At 33.7% G+C, this 12,968-nt stretch overlaps 1 protein-coding gene across 4 annotated transcripts; it reads left to right on the forward strand.

Moving 5' to 3' along the window:
• Positions 1-1,357: 1,357 nt before the first annotated feature.
• Positions 1,358-12,245, forward strand: LOC131044651 (alpha-galactosidase). Of its 4 annotated transcripts, none has more exons than XM_057978015.2 (12): positions 1,358-1,644; positions 8,196-8,277; positions 8,560-8,710; positions 8,819-9,073; positions 9,208-9,382; positions 9,885-9,946; positions 10,347-10,510; positions 10,656-10,753; positions 10,910-10,968; positions 11,079-11,213; positions 11,341-11,485; positions 11,659-12,245. In XM_057978015.2, exons 1-12 carry the CDS (start codon positions 1,635-1,637, stop codon positions 11,913-11,915), a joined length of 1,593 nt encoding a protein of 530 aa, XP_057833998.2. In that variant the 5' UTR covers positions 1,358-1,634; the 3' UTR covers positions 11,916-12,245. The 4 variants fall into 4 exon arrangements, with proteins under 4 accessions (XP_057833998.2, XP_057834001.2, XP_057833999.2 ...); XM_057978018.2 differs by lacking the exon at positions 1,358-1,644 and adding an exon at positions 1,975-2,188; XM_057978016.2 differs by lacking the exon at positions 1,358-1,644 and adding an exon at positions 5,659-6,109.
• Positions 12,246-12,968: the final 723 nt, after the last annotated feature.

The raw sequence follows: 12,968 nt of genomic DNA on the forward strand, positions 1-12,968 counted from the left end.
TTGGCATGTGAAAGGTATTATTGTTTCATTTGTTGATTTGCATGTTCTTAAGTTTCTTCATTGGTGTATGATGAATGCTTTTGTTGTAAAACTAGTATTGTTTGTGGTTAGATCTTTATGATTTTGCAATAGTTTGTCATCGTCATTTTTCACTTCACATACATAATATTTAACCAAACACAATTTATATTTTTTTTAAATTATTCAATTAACAAATTTACATATACTAATATATAAATATTGAAATAAAAAATATTCATATAAAAAGACTTAATTTTTTTTTAATCGATAACGATTGAAACTGTAAATGCTTTTCACTAGACTAATGAGACCACATTTTTTAGGGACCTCAATCACAACTGTTAACACCCTTATTTCTCTTCTTTTTATCATCCTTGGCTCCTTATCTCTCAATTCTGCTCCAACCTACATCCACCAAACTCCTTGCTCTAACCTGCATCCACAAATCTCCTTTTTGTGTTTTGCATCCACATCTCTCCTTTTTTCTTTTTTTCCCGTCATCGACTCCTTATCTCTCCGTTGCTCCAACCTGCATCCACAAGGCTCAAACGCTGCAGAATCAACACGACTTGCATTGCGGGATCATCCACTATAAAAAGACTTATTTTTTATTAATCAAAAATTATGAATAAAAAACAATTAATAAAGAAGCCAATTCAAATCGTTACAAAAATCGATAAAGGACTGATAACAGTACCATCCGCTTCACTTCCATGATGCTTTTCGAGCATTTTCCCTCTCTAAAATTTTATATTTTTAAATGAAAAAACATTTTGATTTTGACTTGTATTTTAAAAATAGTGTCGGACTCGGCCCCTGAAGAAACCTGTTTTTATATTCTGGTGGAATTCTTGAGTATTCCAGATCACTGCTTATCTCCTAAGTACAAATTATTATATTAACATTATCACAGATATCATTTTATAATTGGAGATTCATGGTTATAGGACAGGGGCTTCCCAAAAGAGGGACATCTCGGCTGAAAACATGGGACCCCAAAAAAATATGATGTCATGGACCAGGAGATACTTTGTTTACCTCATTCTTGCTTTCATTGTCATTTTCCTTGTGAAAATCCAGACTGAGCTCAGCTCAAATAGTTCTTTTAAAAGCATAAAGTTTTGACAGTTTATATTAACATATAACTGACAGATTCTGATTGTGTGTAATTTTTTTATACTAACCTATAACAGATTTCTGAATCTGATTTTGTGTAATCTTTTTCATAATTGAACTTCAAATAATTTTTACCAAAACTATCTATAAATCCATCTTCCCCAACTCTGGTGATGTACAAACCCAAGTTAATAGACGTACACATGTTTCCTTCACTCCAACTACCAAGTACAGGTTTGTTAATGCCGGTTTATGATGAAGTTCGGTTCTATATAAGGGTGTTGCAGGGATGGGGCCCGTTCATAGAATCCCTATATATTATCTCTAAAAAATATAAGCATACAGTGAATTAGAAGTATAAGCACAAACACCCAAGTGGCAGTATCAATGGAAGGTGTAGATCAAATCAGGCACTTATGAAAAACATCGCAGAAGAAGACTACTGGGGAGCTGAAATGTATTAGTATCATACAGACCCATATAGATAAAAAGAGATCATGTGTCCAAGTAAGTATTGAAGTTGAAACTTTTTTACACCATCTTGTGCTTTTAGGTATATTGGATCACAAGATTTCAAGTAGATTTACAGTGTTTTTATTGGGTTTTAAGACTCGTTACAGGGTATGTTTAGGTCCTTGCCTTCTCCCCTCAAAACTGTAGGCTTTTCTTTTCAGAACCTGGAGTTTTGTTGGAGGTGTGAGATCCATTAAAAGGTCTAAGACCTTAATCTTAGGGGACCAAGTGTGACCTGCCCAGCATTTGGATTCTTGATAGTTAACAACTATATGCAAATAGTATGCCCAGTTTTGGGTTAGAGGTTATGATCACTTTCTAAGATCTCTGCATCGGTTCATATCACCTATATGGGTCTTGCCAGGCGTGAAGTTTGTTGGTTAGTTCCCTGAGCAGGTAAGCAAAATGGTGAGGAGTATTGACGCGGAATGAAATCCCATCGAAGGGATGGATATGCCACAGAAGTAAACAGATTGCAATTTATGAATGTGACAAATATAGCAGTGAAAAATCACAAGTCAGATCCTATGCCAGTAAGGTATGACATCAAAACCGACCACAATGTTACTAGGAGAGCAAGAGTGAATTCCAATTTGTCAAATATAGGACTTGCATCCCAAAGCCTAAGAGAAACTGTTGTCATGAGAGTGTGCCGCAATCTCTCTCATTTGATGTTTTCATTAGGATGAATTATTATTTCTTATTATTGTTTTTGGTTTAGATTGTATATTTGTTTGTATCAACATTTCAGATCATATTTTGTGATCTATTATCAGGATGATAGATAGTTCATCATGTAGAAAATTAGATCACAAAGTATGATCCAAAATATTGATGCAAGCAAACACACAATCTAAATCAGAAACTATAACAAGAACTAAGATAAATTGTGGAAAACTATTTATCTTAAATTATTATTACCATACAAAAATTCTATATACAAAAACAAAAAATTGAATTCCAACCAAATTTAAGTTTCTAGGTTGAATGTTCATACCACTTCAAAAAATTGTCCTTCATACTGGGATCAGTAAATGAATCACATTAAGTTCATTACTTCAGCTTTTTTAAATTTATTTGGTAGCTTTCTTTGATATTTGATTCTATTGGAGGGGCATTATGAAGCAACGTACTCAAGTTATTGCATGTAATGCATATCATGGCATATTTCTTGTAAGAGGTTTCAATCCTGTGTTCTTGTGTTAATTTTATTGTCGGTAATTAACATATTTAAAACATATTTAAAAACTTTTAACAGCAATGCTTTCAGTGGCCTCAAATGCACCTCTGAGAATCCTGAACAGTCCTAACTTCACCCTGTTTTGGGAGCCTCCATTGGTCATATTGATGCGAATTAACCCCTGTTATTATTTCTAGAACTTAATGGAATACAATACTTGCTAGTGGGGACTAAAAGTGTGATAACCAAAAGGTACACATCATCATTTTTTCCATATTCTATTTCAAAATTTTCCTTAAAAAGGATTCTAAAAGTGCTCCAATCTTTGTATGAATTGGTACAGTATTGAAACCCAACAAACACACCAAAAAGACAGCTACAATGAGCAAACAGCATTGAGGCTGTAGACCAACAGCAATAATCACAGATTCACAACAATAATACCACCACCCAATATAAGAGAAAAAGCCAACAAACACTGAATTTGTTCTATTTTAAGTTATCACAGGATGTGATATCGAATTTTTCCCTTATAGTAGTGCAAGACATTATAGTCTCTGTCGTGTCCCCTTTTTTCCAGAAATAGGAACTTGCTAAGAATAGTAAGTTTCCATTGTCTCAAAATAGTAAATCAGAATCACATAACATTTTGGGAAATAATATTTAATTTAATATTCATTTATTTTTGCAAATTCAGATTTCTCACAACAATGTTAAATTAGTAACTTCTTTTGAAGAGCATCTTGTTTGTTTTGACGAGTTGACTAGTGGTGGATTGGCTTCTGAAAAGCTCCCTTGGCAACTTTGGGCATCTTTGACATCTTATGGCTTTGTGGAAGTTGCCATAAAATGATTATGTCCATTTCATGCAAGTTTCCTCCATTTTGAGTAGTAGGATTTTGACGCCCAATTTGAGTTTTAAAATTGGTTTCATATATGCTTGGTTTTGGCTCCAAGTTTCATTATTCTACACTTTGCAAGGCTGATAAACCAGTGGAGAAGAAGACTGTAGAATGGGAGTTTGAAGGTTTTTGCGTGATCTAAGGATGGGAGTCAAAGGATTACCAGGTGATCTAAGACGGCAGTCAAAGATTACCATTGAATAATCTCATTTCAAAAGTTATTACTGTGCTAATCTGTTAAGGATTTCTTAGTTTGAGTTTGTATGTGTTGCAGAAGTTCATGGCAGCTCGGAAGCTAAGGGTTTGTTGATTCTTATATGTATTTTCATGTATTTTGTCAATAAGAAACTTGGTATGAAGTCTAGTGAGGTTTCCCTAAGCTTGTAGTGTTGCAGAGTAATTTTGGACTCAATTTGGAGTTGTTTAAGTTATTGCAGATGTTTGTTGTTGTTGTTGTCGGAAATCAGTTTTAAACATTAGAAATCAGTTGCATGAAGTTTCAGTTCCATTTCTAAAAAGTTAGGTGAAATTCTTTGTTTACCCAATTTACATGTTTATTGAATTTAAGAAAGAAAATCTTGAGAGTTTTCAAATCTAAAAGGTTTGGATTGATAATTTAAATTCATTAGATGTCCCTTGCTGCAAATTGATTAAATTACTCAATTGATTTAATTTGGAACATTACAGTTCCAATCTTCTATTGTCTTTGTAAGATTAGTTGGAAGATACCATGACTAATAACCAATTCAAAACCATCATAATTTGTTGATATGTATTTGTAGTTAAGACATTCCATCAAAAGTGACCCAAAATGAGATGAGAATTGACATAGCCAGGAAAAAATAATTAACCTTAATTTTAGTTTATTGAAAGATACTACGATGATAACCAATTCCATCAAATATAGAATCATTTGTTGATATGTATTTGTACTTTTGCTATTTCATCAAAATGGGTCCAAAACTAGATGTGAATTGATATGAATATGCAAATAATGCTCTTGATTAATTGTCATGTTGCTTCAATAAGACATTTTAATAAAGTTAAGAATGGAGAGTAACACAAATCTACTTTATCTCACTTCATAATATTTAACCAAACATAATTTATATTTTTAAAATTATTTAGTTAATAAATCTACATATTAGATTTATGTAATTTCCACAGTCCATAATGTTAGTTTTTTCCTACAGTCCATCATGCACAATTTGAACCAGAAGTGAAAAAACTAAATTTACATAATAATATAAAAATATTAAGAAAACAAATATTCATATTAAAAAATATTTACTTTTTATTAATTATAAATTATAATTAATTTTAATTTTAATTGATTGGAAGATACTATGACTGATAAGCAATTCAAAGTTATTATGTTCAGTCTTTTTTGTATAGTCTTTGTTTTATTGTTCCATTATATTTCTTCTCACAGTATTCTTTTATATTCCTTTATATGACTGCTATTTTTTTTATTGTAATTCAGCTTTGATCAATACAAAATAATTGTTCTAAATATTGATAGGACTGATAATAGTACCTTCCATGCTCTATTCCTTTTGAGCATTTTCCCTCTCTAAAAATTTAGATTTTTAAAAGAAAAAGCATTTTGATTTTAAATTATATTTTAGAATTGAGTAGGACTCGGCCCCTGAAGAAACCTGTTTTAATATTCTGGTGGAATTCTTGAGTGTTCCAGGTCCCTGCTTATCTCCGTACAAATTATTACATTAACATTATCACAGATATCATTTTATAATTGGAGATTCATGGTTATAGGACAGGGGCTTCCCAAAAAAGGAACATCTCAGCTGAAAACATGGGACCCCAAAAAATATGATGTCATGGACCAGGAGATACTTTGTTTACCTCATGCTTTCGTTGTCATTTTTCTTGTGTAAAAATCCAAACTGAGATCAGCTCAAATGGAGTCTATATTAACATATAACAGATTTCTGAATCTGATTTTGAGTAATCTATTTCATCAACGTTTTGAATTAAAGTTCAAATAATTCTTACCAAAACTAACTATAAATCCATCTTCCCCAACTTTTGTGATGTACAAGCCCAAGTTAATAAACGTACACATGTTTCCCTCACTCCAACTACCAAGTACAGGGTTGTAAAAGCAGGTTTTATGATGAAGTTCCGCTCTATGTAAGGGCGTTGCAGGGATGAGGCCCGTTCATAGAATCCCTATAAAATATAAACATACAGTTCATTAGAAGCATAAGCACAAAACACCCAAGTGACAGTATTAATGGAAGGAGTAGATCAAACCAGTCACTTATGAAAAACATTGCAGAAGAAGACTACTGGGTAGCTGAAATGTATTAGTATCTTACAGAACCATATAGATAAAAAGAGATCCTTTGTCCAGGTAAGTATTGAAGTTGGACTTTACAACATCTTGTGCTTTTGGGTATATTGGATCACAAGATTTCAAGTAGATTTACAGTGTTTTTATTGGGTTTTAAGACTCGTTACAGGATATGTTTATGTCCTTGCCTTCCTCCCTCAAAACTGTAGGCTTTTCTTTTCAGAACCTGGAGTTTTGTTGGAGGGGTGAGATCCATGTAAAGGGTTAAGACCTTAGTCTTATGGGACCTAATGTGGCCTGTCGAGCTTTTTGGATTCTTAATAGTTAACAACTATATTCAAATAGGATACCCAGTTTTGGGTTAGAGATTATGATCAGATCCTAAGATCTCTCCATCAGTTCATATGACATACATGGGTCTTGCCAGACGTGAAGTTTGTTGGTTAGTTCCCCGAGCAGGTAAGCAAAATGGTGAAGAGTATCGACGTGGAATGAAATCCCATCAAAGAGATATGCCACAGAAGTAAACAGATTGCAATTTATGAATGTTACAAATGTAACAGTGAAAAATCACAAGTCAGATCTATGTCAGTAAGGCAAGACATGAAAACCGACCACAATGGTACTAGGAGAGCAAGAGTGACTACCAATTTGTCAAATAGAGGACTTAAATCCCAAAGCCTAAAAGAAACTATTGCCATGAGATTGTGGCACAATCCCTCTCGTATTTCGTATGTTCCCACTAGGATGAATTCTTAATACCATGTAAAAAGTCCTTTAAACAAAAGCAAATATTTGGCTTCCAACCAAATTTTAAGGTCTAAATTGCCTCCTTTTCTAGGTTGAATGTTCATACCACTTCAAAAAATTGTCCTGCATCAGTAAATGAATCCCATTAAGTTCATTACTTACAGCCTTTTTTTCATTTGGTAGTTTTCTTTGACATTTGATTCTATTGGAGGGGCGTTATGAACCAACGTACTCAAGTTATTGCATGTAAGGCATAACATGGCATATTTCTAAGAGGTTTCAGTCCTGTGTTCTTGTGTTAATTTTATTGTATGAAATATATTTGTTTCTTTGAATTTTGGCATAAATGTTGGTAATTAGCATATTTTAAAACTTGTAACAGCAATACTTCAGTGGCCTCAAATGCACCTCATAGAATCCTGAACAGTCCTAATTTCACCATGTTTTGGAAGCCTCCACTGGTGATATTGATGTGACTGTGAGTTAACACCTGTTATTATTTCTAGAACTTAAAGGAATGCAAAACTTGCTAGTGGGGACTAAAAGTGAGATGATCAAAAGGTACACATTGTCATGTTTTCCATATTCTATTTCAAAAAAATTCTTAAAAGAGGGATTCTAAAAGAGCCCCAATCTTTGTATGAATGGGTACAGTATTGAAACCTAACAAACACAACAAAAAGACAGCTAAAAGAGCAAACAGCACTGAGGCTGTCGACCAACAGCAATAACCACAACAATAACACCACCACCCAATATAAAGGAAAAAGACAACAAACACTGAACTTTATTCTATTTTAAATTTTTAAGTTATCACAGGATATGATATCGAATTTGCCCCTTCTAGTAGTTCAAGTCTTCAAGACATGATGATTCCAGGCCTTTACTGTCTTCGTAAGATTTGTTAGCTAAATATTGAGCAATGCTCTACGCCAAATACTGAGCAACGCTCTAGCTTTCTTAAGAGTGTCTACAGTAGTATTTTGTCTTGCCTCCATCTGAGAACACGTATGTCATTCTAGCCCAACTTTCAGGTTTAGCTATAATTCAAAACCGTTCTTGCTTTCCCAATGTGACATTCTTTAGGAAGTCTTAAGTTGAAATACTGAATATCCTGTCACAATATATCCATCAAATTGATTATTTCCATCATTGTTTTCTTCTACCATCAGTAAGGTCGATCTTTATCTGTGAAATATTAGGCTTAATTTTTGAAAATATTAAGAAATTGGCACGATATTATTATGCATAATTCTTTTTGGGTTATCCCAATGTATTAACAATTTTCTTGAATTGGTTTTAGAAATGCCCTGTGACTTTCAATATGAACTTCTATTCTGGGTTTGTTGAAAATGTTTGGAAGCTCAGTTCTTTTTTTTTTGTTGGTGTTTTGAAGGTTGCTTTTACAAAATGATCAAAGCACCATGGATCAATATCTTAACATATTTACTTGGAGCAGTCTTTCTACTCTCTTTTATGTAAGTATTAGATCTTCTGTTAAGAGCTTTTTAAAATTAAAAAAGTGCAAACTAGAGCTACAGATGCGTTACACTTCAGGTGTTTACTAAGGAACTGGATTTATCTCTACATGTTTTCTCTGTACTGAGTACATATAATTAGGGCACCTAAAAATTCAAAAAACACCAGCAAAAACAAGATTTTCAATCTTTACATAGGCGATCTTGCAATGAAAACAGATAGCTACAGTTTCATACAAATTACACAAAAATTGATTAGACCAAACAAGTAATTTTATGCAGAGGAGGGCGTGGAGCAGCAGAACAACTTCGAGCAAGCACCCCTCCCAGAGGATGGAATTCCTATGACTCATTCTCCTGGACCATCACTGAAGAACAATTTCTAGACAATGTAAAAGTTGTTGCCGATAAGCTTTTAACACACGGATATGAGGTGAACAAAACTACCAAATCGATCATATATATGTAATTTTACTAATTAGTTTCATACTTAATCATGTTTGTATCTAGAGAAGAGGGCTGACGAACAAGGTTATTGTAGTATGTTGTGGTGGACTATTTATGGTACAGAAGATTTGTCCCTGGAGCATATACAAATTCTCTAGGATTCGATGTAATAGATGAATGGGGGAGGCCTATTCCTGACCCCGTGAGATGGCCATCTTCAAAGGGAGGAAAAGGATTCACAAACATTGCAGATCGTGTTCACAAAATGGGTCTAAAGTTTGGTATTCATGTAATGCGTGGCATTAGTACTCAGGCAGTTAATGCCAATACACCAATCATGGGGCCAAATGTAAGTTATTTGGTTGACTAATAGTTTTCTCCTCTGAAACAAACTGGTTATCAATCATTGTAAAGTCCTCTTGTTGCATATATGGGGATTATAGAATATGACTATGACTACATGTTTATTGACCCTTTATGCAGGGCCTTCCATATCAAGAGAGAGGTAGGAATTGGAGAGCTAGTGATATCGGTCTCAGAAATGAAGCTTGCAAATGGATGTCTGCAGGTTTCATGAGTGTTGATCCCAATCTGGCAGCTAGTAAGGCTTTCCTGAGATCATTGTACCAGCAATATGCAGAATGGGGAGTTGATTTCGGTACAGTTTTCACACTAATAAATCCATGATTGTTCATTGTGATCACACTTCTTTCCCTTATTGTTATATTATTAAAACTTCAAATTAGGGATTAGAAGGCTGAAGTGATTCCATAAGCTGCAAAACATCAAAGATCAGTAACATTTTCATCCATTTAAGTGTCAATTTGTGCAGTTTCTCATATCAGCAAAAGAGAAATTCCATTTGTATCCTTAAACATATTATTTTTATTGTCAATTTGTACATTTTCTATTATCAGCAAAAAGGAAATTGCTTGTTCCCATATTCATATTATTTCATTTTAATTGCATTGCTTTGGTGGCCTTGTTGGTGTTGTTTGTTCTGATTTTCTGGTAACATTGAAATCTATTTGACCGTCTAAAATCCATGTCCCTCCATCATAATCTTCTTTTACATAAGTTTATTTCATTTATATTCATTCTATCATAATTAACTAATGATAACTTCGTATTGCTGCATGTTTAATGTGAAAATGTTGCAGTGAAGCATGATTGTGTATTTGGAGATGATTTGAATGTAAATGAGATATCTACTGTTTCAGAGGTATCCAAGTCTATCCTTGAGGAGTAATTTAAGTATGCCACATCTCAAGTTTATTAAAAGAATTGAAATGGGACAAATGGCAATCTGCAAAATATGCAACTTACAAGGATTAGAGTATTTTTCATTTCTCTCTTTCATCGTATTCCTTTTTCTATCATGGAAATTCTTGTCTCCCCAAAAAGGGATTAGAGTATTTTTCATTTCTCTCTTTCATCGTAGTCCCTTTTCTATCATTGAAAATCTTATCTCTCCAAAAAGACAATTGTTACAAGGTATATTTTGCAGGGAAATTACAACATCTCTTTGATTCTAGTTTTATCATTTCCTTGTGTTTACTTTCTAAGAAGGCTACCACGAGTATTGTTTTGAAGGTAAACTAATATATTACCTGTGTTTTCAGATCTTAAAAGGCTTTGAACATCCTATAGTATATTCTCTTTCACCAGGAACACATGTTACACCTCATATGGCAAACAAAATAAGTACATTGGTCAATATGTATCGAATAACAGGGGATGATTGGGATACATGGAATGATGTCGAAGGACACTTTAATGTGTCAAGGTAATGAAAAAGCTCTCAACATTTGCGATTAAGTTCTTATGTATAACTGTTTAAGGATGGAGTGCATTACTGCTATGAAGACAAATGTATAGTTTCTCTGGCGAAATGCTTGAATCATATGTTTCATTGAATTGTTAATATACAGGAATTTTGCTAGACATGGTCTGATAGGAGCTCAAGGTTTACTAGGGAAATCATGGCCAGATTTAGACATGCTACCATTTGGACGGTTATCATCTGTTGGTGAATATTCATCCAATCTTCAGGACATTCATTTTGTCATTGTTGGAGTAACAGTAATCCGTAGACTCCATAGGAGGCATAAGATGAATTAGCGATTTTAGAACATGATGTTAACTTCCAAAGCTTGATATAATTTGATCCCTGTTCTACTTGCAGGGTCGAATGAAGGTCCACACAGGACTAGTAATCTTACTGTTGACGAGCAAAAAACTCAGGTTAGTGTGATATTGTATCCATGGTGATAAGGAATGACAAAATTCAGTAATCTAGAGGAACAAAGATTTGTTACATGTATATCATCACTAGCTTGTTTTCATTATCGTAGATGACATTGTGGGCTATGGCAAAATCTCCACTTATGTTTGGAGGAGACTTAAGGAATATTAATGATCAAACATTGAAGCTCATCACAAACCCTATGGTACTGAGTATCAATGCATATAGCACAAATAATAAGGAGGTATGCTATCACAGAGACCTGAATTGCTTGGATTGCTAAAGGATACTGCAAAATTGATCTATAATGATATTTCAGAACAAATGACCTTGGAATAAATATAATTAAACAAGTTAATTTTACTTTACAGATCTCTCATATTTTGCATATTGAACAATCTCTACATTCAAACCCAACAAGAATTCAAGTTTTCTTAGATTCAAATCCCATCAGAGGATCTAAGATTGGACCAAACAACAAGGCTGGTATTTGGATAGCAAATGGCTCCAAGACAGGTTTCTTACTACAGCTTTTTGGCAATTTCCCATTATAGTGGTTCCATGATGTTTAATGTTCATTTGATAGAACTGGTTATTCTTACACCTTTGAACACGAACTTTACATTGTAATATGTTTTGGTGATATCATAAATTATATCTTACATTCATTTGGTATGTTGCATATGCAGGTGAACTGTACATGGCTCTCTTCAACTTGAGAGATGTAACATCTATAATCTCTGTGAAAGTGAAGGATGTGATGGAAATATTCAAGGGAGGTGACATCAATGACAAGAATGAGAGCTATCATTTGAATTCAACATCTGAGAGGAAATGCACGTATCAAGATGTTTGGAATGATAGAGATCTTGGAGTGATAAGTGACAAAATATCCATGGAAATACCATCTCATGGTTGTGCTTTATTTGTTATCCATTGCTCTTAATGGAATTTTTAGATTAGGCTTTTATAACCCTTAGCTTCAATTAAGTGGAACGTTTTCATTAGATTTATCATTTTTATGCACCTTTAAATAAATTTGCTTACCATTATGATGGCAAAACTTACATGTACAAATATGACCCTTCTAGGTTTGAGCATAGGAGATTGTAAGCTTTGACAAGCAAAGTGCATTAAGATTTGAAAACAGAGCCTTCAGTTTGTGTGCCTTCTGCATGCCTCAAGATTTTGCATACATGTCTATCAAGGCGTGTGCAGCAAGAGGAATTGATTAATTTCATTTTTATGAATTACCAAACATCAAAATTGGGATGCACTATGAACAGACTTTGAGGTTTGTTGAGTTTAGCTTTACACTTACCAACTAACCAGATTGAAGATCTTAAAGGCAATTTCAGCAACCCTTTATAAATGCATATCCATTAATGCATCTTGTGTACTAATCCTTAAACAAGTCGAGTATTCCAATCCTTGCTTTATCGACACAAATCAAGTACCCCAATCCTTGCTTTGTTGTTCTAGAAATAAAACTTTCATATGGTAGTGTCAGAAGTATTAGAATTGTTGCATTTATGAAGAAAACTCACTATAAAAGAGAGTAAACATGGCATGAAAACAAAAGCATAACACAAAAGTTGACCAAGAGAAGCACACTTAGGTGAAACTGCAAATGAATGGCATCAATTCCCACGCTTTGATTTCTCGCAAATGCACAATTGCAATCCAATAAAATGAAAGAAACTCCAACAACTTAAAGGGGGTTGCTATAGATTGTCCTTCAAAAGGAAAGAAATTTGGAGAAGCCAATCCCTAGAAGCTCCAAGTATTGCCTACTTAGTAATAAATGGATGTGAACTACACTTCAGTTAAAGGATCGTGGGTTGGGTTTGAAAGTTAGGGTGGGTTATTCAATCTATAGAAGCTAGGAATGGTGGTACCATTACACTTAGGGTAGCGGAGTTTTATCATTCATTCTTTTTATCTTTCACAAGGTAGATGAGTTTTATCATTCACTCTTTTTATCTTTTACACAGGGTAG

This window comes from Cryptomeria japonica, chromosome 1, assembly GCF_030272615.1.
Source record: "Cryptomeria japonica chromosome 1, Sugi_1.0, whole genome shotgun sequence".
In the NCBI taxonomy this organism is placed as follows: domain Eukaryota; kingdom Viridiplantae; phylum Streptophyta; class Pinopsida; order Cupressales; family Cupressaceae; genus Cryptomeria; species Cryptomeria japonica.